This window comes from Colletotrichum godetiae (genome assembly GCF_030913485.1).
Source record: "Colletotrichum godetiae strain CBS 193.32 chromosome Unknown BDP55scaffold_29, whole genome shotgun sequence".
NCBI classification, from domain to species: Eukaryota; Fungi; Ascomycota; class Sordariomycetes; order Glomerellales; family Glomerellaceae; genus Colletotrichum; species Colletotrichum godetiae.
In genome coordinates, this window is record NW_026851277.1 from 98,380 (window position 1) to 112,494 (window position 14,115).

At 53.7% G+C, this 14,115-nt stretch overlaps 6 protein-coding genes across 6 annotated transcripts; 2 read left to right on the forward strand and 4 right to left on the reverse strand.

Moving 5' to 3' along the window:
• Positions 1 to 510: 510 nt before the first annotated feature.
• On the reverse strand, positions 511 to 1,734 carry BDP55DRAFT_555779 (paxneb protein; the record flags this gene model as incomplete). Its single annotated transcript, XM_060569521.1, has 2 exons — positions 511 to 1,223; positions 1,293 to 1,734. 2 exons carry the CDS (start codon positions 1,732 to 1,734, stop codon positions 511 to 513), a joined length of 1,155 nt encoding a protein of 384 aa, XP_060427710.1.
• A 725-nt stretch (positions 1,735 to 2,459) lies between these two features.
• Positions 2,460 to 2,978, forward strand: BDP55DRAFT_695131 (RNA polymerase Rpb8; the record flags this gene model as incomplete). The annotated part of the gene is made up of 2 exons (XM_060577430.1): positions 2,460 to 2,806; positions 2,873 to 2,978. The coding sequence occupies 2 exons, from the start codon at positions 2,460 to 2,462 to the stop codon at positions 2,976 to 2,978; spliced, it is 453 nt and encodes a 150-aa protein (XP_060427711.1).
• A 226-nt stretch (positions 2,979 to 3,204) lies between these two features.
• Positions 3,205 to 4,286, reverse strand: BDP55DRAFT_555625 (NUDIX domain-containing protein; the record flags this gene model as incomplete). Its single annotated transcript, XM_060569509.1, has 2 exons — positions 3,205 to 4,174; positions 4,243 to 4,286. The coding sequence occupies 2 exons, from the start codon at positions 4,284 to 4,286 to the stop codon at positions 3,205 to 3,207; spliced, it is 1,014 nt and encodes a 337-aa protein (XP_060427712.1).
• A 758-nt stretch (positions 4,287 to 5,044) lies between these two features.
• On the forward strand, positions 5,045 to 5,671 carry BDP55DRAFT_730204 (uncharacterized protein; the record flags this gene model as incomplete). Its single annotated transcript, XM_060579663.1, has 1 exon — positions 5,045 to 5,671. One exon carries the CDS (start codon positions 5,045 to 5,047, stop codon positions 5,669 to 5,671), a length of 627 nt encoding a protein of 208 aa, XP_060427713.1.
• Positions 5,672 to 5,921: 250 nt separating this feature from the next.
• Positions 5,922 to 8,802, reverse strand: BDP55DRAFT_197164 (GDA1/CD39 family protein). The gene is made up of 2 exons (XM_060565920.1): positions 8,294 to 8,802; positions 5,922 to 8,222 (listed from the first exon to the last, which is right to left on the reverse strand). The coding sequence occupies exons 1-2, from the start codon at positions 8,304 to 8,306 to the stop codon at positions 6,172 to 6,174; spliced, it is 2,064 nt and encodes a 687-aa protein (XP_060427714.1). The 5' UTR covers positions 8,307 to 8,802; the 3' UTR covers positions 5,922 to 6,171.
• Positions 8,803 to 12,202: 3,400 nt separating this feature from the next.
• BDP55DRAFT_730206 (uncharacterized protein) lies at positions 12,203 to 13,425 on the reverse strand (the record flags this gene model as incomplete). Its single annotated transcript, XM_060579664.1, has 5 exons — positions 12,203 to 12,382; positions 12,444 to 12,814; positions 12,876 to 12,997; positions 13,052 to 13,291; positions 13,349 to 13,425. The coding sequence occupies 5 exons, from the start codon at positions 13,423 to 13,425 to the stop codon at positions 12,203 to 12,205; spliced, it is 990 nt and encodes a 329-aa protein (XP_060427715.1).
• Between the last annotated feature and the right edge of the window lie 690 nt (positions 13,426 to 14,115).

A 14,115-nucleotide genomic window follows, 5' to 3' on the forward strand; every position in this document is an offset into this window, starting at 1 on the left:
ATCCGTAAAACTTACTCAGATGTGTGCTTGTCGGAGTCAAAAAGAAAGTCGAAGCTGGAAAAATTCGTAGGATTGAGGTTTATGGAGCTGGCTGTGGTGGAGACGGGCGGTGAGGCAGAACAGAGCCCCTCTGACTCTACCCCGTTCGGTGTGTTTTGTGCCTGGTAAGAGCGAGCGTGGCGCTGTGGCTGTGCGTTTGCACATTCCAACGTCGAATTAGCGAGGATGTGTACGGATACATGTTACACATCGACCTACAAATTGCCGCGGCCTGCCATTATTTGACCAATTTGAGGATTTGTCGAATGGATTTTACCGTAGAATCCCATTCTTCCACACGTCGCTTAGAAGAATGGTTACGGATTCGACAATCAAGCTCATTAGGTGCAGGTACAGGTACAGGTAGGATGAGCCTTCGCGCAGCGTAATCGGGCCATGTTCTTGGGATTCGTGGTTAGGTTAGATTGGCGTCGTCGCTCAACGCAACCAGTCATGCATTTCGTAGAATATTCAAAAGTCTAGTTTTTCCCCCTTCTTCCCCTCGGTCTTGGCTCCTTGGGCCCCATCCCCTTCGTCCAACAAAGGAGGGAGAACGTAAGGCTTGACTATAAGCCCGCTCGAGCTGCTCATTCTGAAGGAAAGATCCTCCCGCGAAGACTGGCCCTCTATACCTCCTCCCCTCTCGTGGTATACAGGGAGGCTATGTACCTTGAGCATCCCTTGCACGACGTCTTCCGACTTGGTATTCGGCTCGACATGCACTTTCCTTGGCAGGGGCAGCATCTCGAGCACTCCATCGCACAGTAGCTCCATCCACCGTGTAAATCCTGTCGACCGCGGGAACAACGAAGTAGAAAGCGAGATCATGGCTGTCAGACTCCCTTCGTGGCGGCGTAGCAGTGCTCTCAGTTTGTGCAAGAACTGCAGGGCGTCTGCTGGCCGGCAGACCGAGGAACCATAGAGGGCGGGCGATAGAAGGCTCGGCACTACGATACGATGGATCGTACCGGGCGGCGATACCTTTAGCTTTGCTGAGACGTTGGTGATGAATGTGTCTAGAGGGGAAGAGCTGGCAGGCCCTGAAGGCTGGAGCCAGCTCATGGCAGCAGTTGATGGTGTTGCGTGCAGTTCGCCCTTGATGTCGCTAGGCTGCAGGCGTTTCCCGAGGTCAAAGGAGTGACAAAAGACTTCAGCACTACCTGCTGGACTAATGTTATTCATCCCTGAAGGAAAGATTGGTAGGTCAGTGTTTGTGGCCATTTCGTGTTCCATGCGGTCAGGGGGGGACGTACTTGGACCGGCATTGTTTCCAAGACTCTCATATCTCCACGCGATCTTCATCTTCTCGTCCGATACTGGTGCGGATTTCTTCCTACTCGAGCCACTGGCTTTGCCAAGTCCTGGAAGCTCTCCTCTCCACGCATCCGTCGGGCCGAGCACGTGTACTTGTTGGCCCTGCACGAGACCCTCGGCGGCATAGTATCTGAGAAGGACACCCGAGAAGTCTGTCGTTCCAGACTCTTCTACAAGAATACTGTAGCCAAGTGGTAGCCCTGCATGTCCTGCCAGGAGCTGGTCTAGTGAAGCCGTTCCGGTGGATGTTGTAGGACGGCCGTCAAGGGGTGATGAACGAGTCCCCACCGGTGGTAGAGCCTCCTGCTTTGGGGCTATGGCCTCTTTTATAGAACCTCTAGTGGATGGCCCCAGGACGACATTCTTTTTCCTGAATGACATGGTGCCACGGTTTTTGCTAGGTGTGTTTGATATACTAAGTCACGGACTCGCAATGCTGCTCGAAGATCCGCAGTGCTGAGCAGATTCTTGACTGAGAAGTGGCTGAGTTGTTATGCCTGTTGTTGCGTCAGAAAAAAAGTTGCCCAAATCGATACGTGCGACTATAACCAACGTTGATGTAATTCCGATGTTGACTCACTCCAGTATGTGCAAGACAATATTTAAGATGTCGCTTCTGGTACTGCACTACTGCGATGAATTACTCACCTACACTTCATTGAGATTCAAACTTTCTTCACTCAGATACCTGATCTCAGATTGTCCGAGAGCACCATGGAAGTTTTGCTAGGTGAAGTAAGTAACCTGCGACTTAATTACATCAGATATTGAAGGGTTCATTGTCCCCTCCACTGAAGAGGGCAGGTGGGGGTGGGCGTTGCACTTACAAAATTTGAGCCCCACTGATCGCAGTCAGGTACCTAAGTTACCCCTTCCAAATGCATACTACACTGCTTAACTCAATCGCTCTTTGATTTTTTTTCCAACCTTCCCAGCTGGAGCTTTACACGCTGCAATTGGAAATCCACTTGTCGTTGCTCACGATCTTCAAGCCTTTGCGCCTCCGAACAGAAGACCTCGGCACCTCTCTCTCACGAACCGACGATAATCCCGCCAACGACTCGTGCCTTTTACCTCAGACAGCCAACCCAAATTATACAGCGATCATGTCCGGCAGCGGCGATGTCACTCTCTTCGAGGAGTCCTTCACGGTCACCAACTACGACCAGTCAAAGTACGACAGAGTCGCCCGTATCTCGGCCACCTCGACCGACAACCAGACGCTCATGACCCTCGACATCAACATTGAGCTGTTCCCCGCCTCCGTTTCCGACAGCCTACACGTCGTTCTGGCGACGTCCCTGGCCCACGACGGCAGCAAGGACGACGAGAAGGGATGGCGGGACGTGACCAAGGGAAGCCAAGACCGCGAGCCGTCGTTGGCTGATATGTTCGACTATGTCTGCTACGGCAAGATCTACAAGTTTGAGGATGCCGATGACGGCCAGACCATGTTCGTGCTCCCGCATCGAGTTGTCTCGAGTGCGCCGCGCAGAAGCTGACAATGCTGCAATTATAGCAAGGCCTACGTCTCGTTCGGAGGCCTGTTGATGTCCCTCGAAGGCCCCTACAAGAAGCTCACCCCGCTGAGAGTCGATTACGTCTACCTGCTTATCAAGAAATGATTAGAAAAGACGCTGGACCTTCCCGCAATGACTGGATTTCAACGCTTATCCGCTCTATTTTTTGGGGCGCGTATAAAAGTGAGGCACTACAACAGGCTGTACAGACGTCGCATGGCCCTATACAGCAAGAGCATGGGAAACGGAGTTAAAGGCGTCAGTAAATTTTGGAAAGAGCAGGCTAGGTTGCTCGTGATATCCCCCGGATCTCGAAACTTTGCCCCCTGGCTCAAGCATCAATGGCCCCTAGGGACGGATCCTGATCATGCGGCCCAGGGAACGGCATTCGTCGGTGGATTCTTTGCACAATCTGATCGTACTCAGGCTCGTTCTCTCTAGTCAGAATACCCCGGCGGATAAAAAAGTCGAGAGCTACCAGCGCGCAATTTGGCTTCCACACGCCCTGTGCGAGTCCCTCGCGGACCTGCTCGACCGTACACAGACTAAACTCGGCGACTTCGCCGTCCTTTGGCTGCGGCACGACGTCTGCGGGTAGTTCAAGATCGTAAATCCATTGAACTTCGGGATAGATCAGCCCTTCCTCGCCCGCCTCTGCCTCGGTGATGTAAATGTACGTGACACCGCCAACAAACTTTGTCCGATGGCGAACGAGCTCGTCCGGCAGGCTGGCCTCCTCGTCTGCCTCGCGGATGACACACTCAAAGGGGTCCTCTCCCGTCATCAGTCCGCCGGCAACGGTGTTGTCCAGCATGCCGGGGAAGGTCGACTTCGTCGGAGAGCGACGCGGGACCCAGATCTTGATGCCGTGGCTCGCTGACGGGTCCCGCACATAGGCCGTCAAGTGAACGCCGTATCTCATGACGCCGAACAACCCCGAGGCAGCCCTCTCAATGTCGAAGAGGAGTTTACCATTCCGGTCGTACACGGGCCATAGTTCGTCGCGCCAGCCCCGGAGGATGGGGAAGGTGTCGTTGGCTCTCCAGTAGTCGGAGAGGTCTGCCGCCAGCTTACTGCGGCTTTCCAACGTCGGCCCTTGAAAGGCTCTGAGAGTGCGCTTCTCCGAGTCGACTTGGACTTCCCCCTTGATGCTGTCGGGTACCTTGAGCAGCTCGTCCACCACCCTTGGCAGGACGTATCCGAGGGGCACGTCGCCTTGCTCGTCTTCTGAGATCAGAGTGTACACGGATCCAAATGTCTCTGCATGGGGTGCGTCGTCCTTGGGCTGCTTGTACGGATACCTGCATCGTGGGTCAGCTGCGGGGGTTGTGGCTTCGAGGGGAGTCTGCTCAACGCCAGTGTTTCTCACGAGTCGACTTGGTCGATGAGATCAATGTTGGTAAAGGTCTTCATCTTGGCAGAGTATGTTCTCTTGGGTGTGGTGAGAAGCAACTGAGTGTTAATGCGGCCGGGAAAAACTAACGACCGTAGCATAGGTTACTTGGTGCTCTGAAAGATGTGAGGGAGCCTTGTCAAGAAGATAGTTTCCGTGCTGCCGAACCCCAAACGACGTCGATACGCATGTAAGTCTGACCCCGATGCCGGAAAGTGACGTGTGTCCAGCAATAAGAATCCGACACCCGAAACTTTGGACCTCCGACCCCGAGTCGGACTTCTCGACGGCAAGTACAGAGTGAGGCACATTCATCAACCGGAGTAGCTGGCGGATCCGATACAAGCATATGATTGGCTAGTGTCATCGAGGCTTCTCCCATCGTCTCGAGGCTTCCCTCCACAACCTAATGCAGCTGCCCCTCCCCCCACCTTGCAATACGACAGTAGGTAATTGTACTTCACCCCGTGTGTTTTCTCACCTCATCGCCAGCCTCATTCTCGCACAGAGTCCGCAAGTACTGGATTCAAGAACTCAGTTCACCTCAAGGCAGCTCTTCTTTTTATACAAGTATATTCGTGACCCTTCACTTTCTGAGCTCATCTTTTTGATACAAGTCAACAAGCTATTTGCTTCAAGGCTTTTGAACATCGAACCACACTTTTCACTCAACTCTCCGAGATATCCATGAGACGGCATTGAGAAGGCCTCAAGCTGTCTTTGAGAGCATCCCATTAACACACTCTACTCGAAAACCCAAACCACCACCACCACCACCATGTCCGGCCCTCTCTTCGGCATCGTCCCAGCCGGCCAGCCCCTACAGACCACCCCAACCTCCGCCCCCTCAGAAACCTCCTTCCTCTACTCCATCTCCGCCGCGAGACCCTTCTCCCACATCACAGTCATGCTCCTCCCAGGCATCGTCCTGCCCCCCGACACCGCCGCCGCAATCTACTTCGCCACAGCCGCCGACGTCGCCGCCGCGACAGCCACGGGCCAGACCCCCAACTTCAAGTTCCTCGGCGGCATCGGGACGGGCAAGGAGAGCGCCACCTTCAAACTCAACGCCGGCAACAGCAACGCCAACAATGGTAGTGACCCGAACGCCGGCAGCGTCATGATTGGCGTCTCGGTCGAGCCCGCCGAGTCCGTCTTCTCCCGTATCCAAGAAATCTCCGCCAACAAGACCTCCTCCTCCTCCTCCGGCACAACGGGGCCGTCCACGCAGCTCCTGGCGCAGAACATAATCAAAAACGCCTTCAACTTCCTCGCAAGCTTCAGCGGCACGGCCGGCCCCGGTGGTGTAGAAGTCGTCCCACTCAAGGCGTTTGAAGAGTGGTGGAAAAAATTTGAAAGCCGCGTGCGGTCCGATCCAAGCTTCCTCGAAAGGCCGCAAGATTGAGAGTACCTACCATATTCAGCTCACATGTTTTTCTCTGTTTGCCTAGTAGATAGCACTTTTTCATTTGATACCCGAATAGGCAATCTCAATTGTATTCATGTTCAAAGACACGTCAGACATACGCGGTCTAGTTTTCATTGTCATCTGTTCAAAAAGTTGGTCTGGAAAGGACTGGCAATTCGGCGTCGTACTACAACCAACGCAGAAAAGGAACAAACAAATCTGCGACAGCTCAATGCCATGCAATGCCTCCCAAAATAGCGATCTCTCGTCTAAAGCGGCCCGGTAACACTTTCCTATGTGATGAAACGCCGTTAACTGCCTCCGATTCGAATAGCCCAGAGGGCCTTTGATGCTGGGCATAATCCATCATGCCTGATAAACGCCATCTCTGTAAGAATGAACAAGAAGAATATAAAAAAACACCAGGAGAAATCCCCCATCCAGTCGCTAGCAGGCATGCATAATCTTACACTGCGTATAGCAGGCATCTCTGTTACTTAATCCTCATCCAACGGCTTCATCAGCGGACTCTTCAGTCGTGTCGGACTACCAGCGCGACTGCGACGTCCTGCATTCACCAAACTCGGTACCAGCCTCTCTCTGCTCTCTGTCCTCACTGCCAAACCACCACGGTCCATGGAAAAGGGTGGTCGAACGTCGTCGAATCGCTCAATATTGAGCTTCGGGGTAGCAAGGCCGGAAGAGCGGCCTGCCCTAGAGCCCTCGCTGCTGTCGGAGTGCTCGTTTTCGTCAGAGTCGACAGAGCCGAGCTCGAACTGATCAGCATCGCCCTCTTCGAGGACCCGTTCGTAAGTCGCCGATGATCGTCCGAAAAGCTTGTTGGTGAATGAGAAGCCACGCCCGAACTTGCGAGGGCTGCCCGGGCGCCTCGTACCCCGAACGGCAGACGCAACCTTGCCAAACCATCGTGCTCGGCGGTCTCGCTTACGCAGGAAGAAGGCTAGTACAACCAAAACCAGGATGAACGCCAGGAAGCCAGATCCAGATTTCGTTTTTGCCTTGTCCAGGAGCTCGTCGGTATCCCAATCATCATCGTCGTCGTTGTCTCCGATCGTGATGGGAGAGAATTTGGATCCTGCGGGTTCGAAATCGGTGGCGCCAGCGATGTTGCTTCCAAAGCCAACCGGCTGGGCACTTCCTGCTGGTGGAACTTGTCCGGCGGCATACAACACCATCTTGCCCAAGGTCCAGCTCACTTCGACACCATCAATTTCGTTGACTGGCTGGAAGGGATCGACGAAACCCTTTTCCTTGGCTTCCTCTAGAGTTCCTTTCGTAACGTTCAGACCGGGTTGCGGCGTGTGTTCGAGTCCTGGTCGCGGAATGCCGATTCCTTCGTAAAGAACATTGATGAGCCAGGACGCCTTGAAGCAGGCTTCTTGGGCGTTCTTTGCCTTCTGGGCCGAGGACTTCTTTCTCGCATCGATGCTGGACTCTATATCCACCCAGTTCTGCGTGCAAAAATCCACCACATTCTTCTGGTACGTTGCCAAGTCATATGCCGTCTTGTGACCCTTTCCAAACACTCCGTGGGTCGTGTGCCAGAACTCCGAGACACCTACAAAGTGATTTACGTCGAAATCAATGTTGGGTACGTGTTGACCGTTGAGAAGGCAAGGCTCGTCTGTGCACGGGGTATCCTTTCCGAGAAGAGGCTCTGTTTGGCGCAGACATTCGTCGAATCGACCGGTGCCGAGCAGAGATAGTTCCTTGCCGACAGACTCGGCCTCCACAGGGTCGCCTTTTACGCTTGTTCTCAAGCCGGCAGGAAGACATGGGTCCGGGAGCTCGAGGTCGTTGGGCTTGCCGTACTGTTCCTTGAGCTTGTCGATATAACGCTCGCGGGCCTGATTTGCACCGTAGCCGAGCCAGGTAGCAGTGAAGACCCTGTGCTCGATGGTGCTGCCGTCCAGGGTCCGCAGGCGGACAAGCTTGAGGTCCTCGGCGTGTCTCTCGGCTTCTGTGCTGTTCGGTGCGAATGCAATCTGCGCCGAGGCACCTCCCATGTCCAGAAACCCGTACGTGTGGTGGCCTTTGCCGTGCGTATGCTTGTCGGGGTGGTCGAAACCGCCAAGCAGGTAGTTCGTGGCGAGCCAGCCGTACAGGCCTTCTGTCTCACCAGAAATGACCTGGATGTTGGTGTTGCAGTCGGGAAGCGAGAATTTCGTATTTTGCTGTAGGTAGGAGCACATGTTGCGGAGGAGAGCCTTTTGTTGGTGGTCGGGAAGGAGACGCATGCCAGCCGTGGCCATGAGGTAGACGGGCGTATCGGCAACCTTTTTGTCGGGAACCTCCTTGAGGGCCAACTTGATGAGGGATTCCAAATGTCCATGGCCGATTTCTTCAGGCTTCTCGGCGAAGGAGGACACGCCGGGGCGAATCTTTTCGCTCGTCTGCAGCTTGATCTTGGGCAGACTATGGAGCTCTTCCACGGTGGCGTGCTTTATGGCTTTGGCATGATCCTTCCACTTGTAAACGTACAGACGTGTTCCTGAGGAACCAGCGTCAAAGATGATTCCATATCGCCCTGTTTAGTGAGCACTTGAGTCAGCTGGGTGCATAGTATAATTCCAAACGCGACGTATTCCATGGACGTACATTTTTTCCCCATGAGGAGCAGCTGACGCAGTCAAACTGCGGGTTTTTGTTGCAGGTTTGTTGTAGGTCGGTTCTGGATGGGAGAAGGCCCGGCGGGATTATAGCATGGGCGAAGGGGGGCCGATGATGGGGGATTTGTTATCGAGTTCGAGTAAGCGTGGTGGCACAGCGCCTCGAGACTCGTTCGTTTGATCGATTTGAGTCGGCTGTTGTCTTTTCGAGATCTGCTCCCTCGGGGGTTACGGTTGAGGAATTTCGGAAACGGCTACGATAAGGCTAGTCGCAGTCGAGATTCGTCGTGGGTCGCGGCGAGATGGGCAGAGTTCGCATGGACGAGGATGGGCGTTGGCAACAGTAATCCGTAAATTGAAAAGGAAAAAAAAAAAAAAAATGGGTAGTCGCAAGTGTAGGGCGTAGCGGCAGAAATTGATTTCAAAAGAGGTTTGTCGTCTAAGATTGATTCAAGCGAGCGTCGGTCATCCTGGAGATTGGACAGGAGAGATTGGGGAACGAAGGTTGGCAATTGATTGCTCGATTGATTACCGGCGTCAGGGGAATAATCGGCCAAGGCTTGCGAAAGGGACGGGGGAAGTAAAAGAAGTCTGGAGACGTGGTTCTAGGACTCGGGGGTGGAGGGAGCTGATGGAGACACAGACGCAGAGGGCGGGACGCAGACGCACTCGCGGTTGGTGAGTGGGTGAACAGACACAGAGCAAACGGGGACGACGACGGGAGACGGACGACAGAGCAGGGGGGTGTGGTTCGTGTTGGGGCCTAGGCTGGCACGCCTTGGTATACTCGGTACCTACCTTACCTGTCTACGGTGCTGAGGTACCTAAGTCTCTGGTGTCCCTCTGGGAATGGGATTACTGAGGTGACAGGGTGGCAGAATGACGGGACAGGGTTGCATTCAGCCAGAGATTACGCACCCCACGCACTGTAGGTCGGCTTGTTATCTCATGTCTTATCGGCGTGGAAAAACTGAATAACCAATGGGAGTCGAGGGCTAATGCAGGTCTCCACACTGTGTCGGGCACTTGCTTAAGTACCTGCCTTGGAGGCTTAGCCAAGGTGCCTCAGTGTCTGCAGGCTGTGTGGTGTGTTTGGTCCGACCTTTTCGTACCTTTTGGGGCTTTTGTGCTAAAGGTGAGGTGACGGGAGTAAAAGATGGCAAGATCTGTGGTGTGTCTGCGCCGGTCTTGACTTCAAACGAGGGAGTGCGTAACCGTCTGATTGTTGGCCATGATTGGTGCCCTCGGGGGAACGTGCCTTTATCTTTTTTTCCCTCTCGACTGCCGGATATAGTCGCCCAGGACTACACAGTACCTCCTCACTTACTACGCAGTGTGAGTCGCGACAGGGCAGCACCTATGGAAGGTTGGACGGAAATGCTCTCGGGGTTACTGCATCTCGATGTGGTAGGTACGGATACTTGCGCTGTATCCACGGGTGCCAGGGTACCTTATCTTGCGTGTCCTCCCTTGATTATCGCCTACAAATACGCTAGAAGTTCCTTGCTGATACGGATCATCAACCCGACTTTATCCCTCAGGACCCTCACTTCCCTCTCCCTCGACTAAACAGGACCGCGCTGGCGCGTGCATCAATTAATGGAAGGAAAAGAAGCCTCAGACCACACCCAGCAATAATCCAGCGCCACTGTGCACCTCAGTGTAAGGTAAGGTACGGTACTGACTGAGTTGCGTCCACAGGGCGAATGGGTGGAAGTGTCGGGCGTGCCGTGGTCCCTTACTCGCAATCGTCGCCTCCCTCTGGCCCGTGCACCGTGAGAATTCTTCGGATTGCTCACTGGGCTGGTGGACCCCGCTGGCAGACACCCCTGTCGTCCAACTGCAGAACTTGGTTGGACCCCTGACTTGGCGTGTCAGATTGGCCAGACGGGAATGCCCACGGCGCGACTGCGGAGCACACTGTGCTCGCCTTGCTACGAAGTACTTCTTCTCCGTAACCTTGGTTGCGGAATTTGGGAAGCTTCTCTGCAACCGTCGTCGTTCCCACGGTTCCGAACGTCTCACTGTATGGGTGGGCTTACCTCATCACATGTCCACCTGCTTGGGATATATTTATCCCCCGCCATGAGTCTCTCGTTCCCGTCCTGTTAGTGGAGTTATGCAGATGCAGGGCACAGTGCTCCAAAACAGTGCTGAGGCATGCAGGCAAGCCAACTGTGCCGTCACGCTACTACTAATAAAGTAACCGGCCCACGGTTACGACGAGGATTGCCCCGTCTGCAATCGCAACCTTGGTCCAATTCCTTATTCTCTTCCCTTTCTTTTCCGATCTTGGAATCGGTGCACAATCTAATGAACCACATGGTGAGACCGTGAGATGTATGTACGGTTGCGCAAGCCGCATCTTGTCTTTAAACCGCCGCCAGTGTATCAAGTCGAGACTTTTCCCCTCCTGTTATTCGCTTTTCTTTCTTATTCTTCATAGACTTCAAAGGGTTTGGTTTATTGGCTCTTAACTCTGCCCTTGGACGATATACTTTCGTGCCACAGGCAAGATATTGAACAGAATATCCCTACTTTGGGTTCGAATGAGGCTCTCAAGTCCAGGTCAATTTAATATCGCAGCTTGCAAACAAGGTGCAACTCGTCGACCCACCCCCACCCCCATGATATCACGTTGTTCTTAACCTCCCATTGTATAGCCTTTCTTTCGTCTCAACATCCCGTCTGCTCTCTACCGGCATCACCAACTCTCCTTGCATTTGTCCTTGTTCCCGCCCGCTTTGATATCTGAAACCACCGAGCGCCGATGTTGAGCACCAACGTCATACGCCATCGTCCGGGGCTGCAGCGAATGGCATCCGCCCTCCCGCCGCGCATCATCCGTCGCTCCCATTCACACACACTGTCATCGCTCCTCGCTTTCACCCGTCCTCCAGATGGGATGACTCCCCAACGCCTCCCATTGTAATCCCAGCTTGCGCGTATCCTGAGGCCCGGATCCCAGCTCCGGGAGAACAGGCAATGCGCTATACACCAACGCTGTCTGACTGCTGCCGATATGCATTGGTGACGAAACTACTAGTCGAGGCTTCTGTCTTCGTTCTTGCAGGCTGTGTCTTCCTCTGCACTGTCGCCACCACTGCACCGACCGCTGCGCTGCTGCTTGTAGCCATTCGCCGCCTAACATTTTGCCGTTTCCGCCGCTCTTGGCGCGAGGTCTGTTGGATTTCTGCAGCTTCTTCCGTTTCTTCAGCATAGTCCTGGGAGTCTCTTGGCCAGTTCTGATGTAACGCTGGTCACCCACACGCGACAGCGACGACGTGGGACTGGATCTCTGGATAGACCTCGTTCGGCCGAATCGTGGCATGACAGCGTATCGACTCTTTTGCTGGCAGGCTCGCCAAATCAACTCGACTCAAGACAAGACTGATGTGCGTATATTAACTAACAAGGCACTGCAAAACGCAAGACCGATACCGTTGTGCCCCCTGATATAAGTCACGTCTTCGTACCCAAAGGTCGTTGTTCCCTCTGCCACAACTCGTGGCCCATCCTCGAACAAGGTACCGACCTCGTTTTAAACTCCTGAACAAAACTTTTGGTGTCAAAAACGATTATGTGGGCCGTCCGTCGTCCAAGTCCTTTTTGCATCTTCTCCATCCATTGTTCTCTCCAAACACGCGCCTGGTCAACAAAGGCATATGTTCTCGAGGTGGACAGTCATGGCCCATGTTACGGGTCCGCCAAATGGCTCACCCCTGCGGGGGCGAGGCCTGGACGTTTGACTGCAGTCCCGAAGTGTTAGTCTCCATGTTCTAGTGGCCAAGACAGTAGGAAATACCATGAGAGTAGAGTTCGGCTTCGTTGCGTCCCGTAGAGCCATAACTACCGTGACTGATATGACCAGTTCGAATTCCGGAAGAGAGACCAACTCCTAGGCCTCGTCCACGTGACGTAGCCGGATGCCTTGCAAGTGGGAGATTCCCCGAAGGACCGCGAGGCATGGGTGTTCCCGTTCCCGTACCCAGCCCGGGCGCAGTCGATAACCCAAACCTCCCATGGCTGCCACTGCCATGTCCTCGGGGTGTACCTCGTGGCGTGCTGATGGTGCCACCTAAATATTGTGTTAGCATGCAGTTGCGTCGCATGAGAACAGTATCAGACAAACCTTGCACAGGTCCTAGTTTTGACCAAGCTCTATCTTCCCGTAACGGCCCAGAGCCTCCTCCGCCGGCAAGCACTCGTCGAAATCCCCTTTCCGGCCCAACGTACGAGTGCGCATTGTTGTAAAAAGAATCCGACTGCTTTTCGTAGATATTCTGCCTCGCCGCGGGCTCGGGGAACTCAAAGGCTGGTAATTGTGTGCCATATTGGAGATTGGAGTCAACTGCATCCGAAGCGGCAGCCTCCATCTGCCCCAACTCGGCTTTCCTTTTGACTTTATCGTAGAGCTCCTGGACGCGTGTGAGCTTGCGGCACTTGTCTTGGTAGGAACGCGCAAGCTCTTCGTGTTTCCGTCGCATGTCGTCGTAGTCATCTGAAAGAGCTATTTGATGTTAGCAAGCTTGTATGTGGCCTCGGAGAGGGGCCATGCCGTCGTTTCGTACCTCGGTTCTTTTCCTGGAGACCCGAAATGTCGGCATTCGCATCGCCAACTGTCTTTTCGAACTTGACATTCAGAGTTTTGAGCTTCTCCGTCAGTTTCTTTTCCAGGTAGCGCTGGTATATGCTGTGCTAGGTAAGTGGCCATTATCAGAGGGAATTTGGATGGGAGCCAGCTCACACTTCTTGGGTCGTCTGGTAGGCCCAAAAGCTCAGGGCCCTTCCTGCGCACTCCATGATGATGTTGGGGCTCAGACCGCTGAGAACGCTCGTCTTGTAGTCCTCGGTCAGATTCAAGTTGGTCACCACGGCATCGTCTGGATTGTTGAGCTGGCACTCGCAAGCCGGGCACGACTTGCGGCGATCCGCAGCTTGGCCTGTCAAGCCATGGCGCTTGGAGCACTCTACGCAGAATATGTGGCTACACAGGCTCAGTCAGCTCGCAGCTGCTTGATCATGCGGAGGACATCTTCCTCACCTGCACGTGGTAACCAGGGCCTGGTCACTGAGCTCTTTTCGACACTTTAGAACGTTGCATTTGAGAGTATGTTCCATCGTAAATGTTGATCCTAGAGGTTTTACGGTGGCTTGTAGGAAATGCGATGTTTCCAGAAGCTAGATTCTGGTCCGGTTGTTCGATGCCGTGATCTATCGAGCGGTTGTTGCGGAGACGATGATTTCACCCCGAGTAGATACGGTCGTAATCCGCTCTCAAATCGCCAGTAGATTGATAATCAGTTGAACTTTGAATCTCTCTCAAGAAGGGACTCCCCGGACGTAAAAAGCATCGGTATCTCAGGAGCATGGGAGAGAAAAACGGTTGCCATTGTTGCGAGCAGAGAAGTTCACGTACATTGGAGGTAGCTTCCTAAGTGTACTTTCCTCATCCGAAGTTCTCTTAGGATATTGCAATTGCCAGGGGTTTTCCGTATGCGTACCTTGGACTGATAAGGTACCTTAAGGTACGTGAGTTCCGCCCTCATAAAATCTCAAGCTGAGGAAGGTGCCTACCAACATTGGGTAGGTCAGTAGCTACCCCAATTGCCCAACTTCATTGTTCGCAGGCCCGTACGTGGAGCACGGCCTTTTGAAGATGCTCCTGCTTCATCCTAAGATTGTCAGGTGATATCTAGTACTCAGCGGGTATAATTCATCAGAAATGGTGAAAGAGCACGAGACGCCTGGCCCATTGAAGTCGCCCGGACTCACTTTATCTTGTTGATGTGTGCATGAAAGAGCTGACAT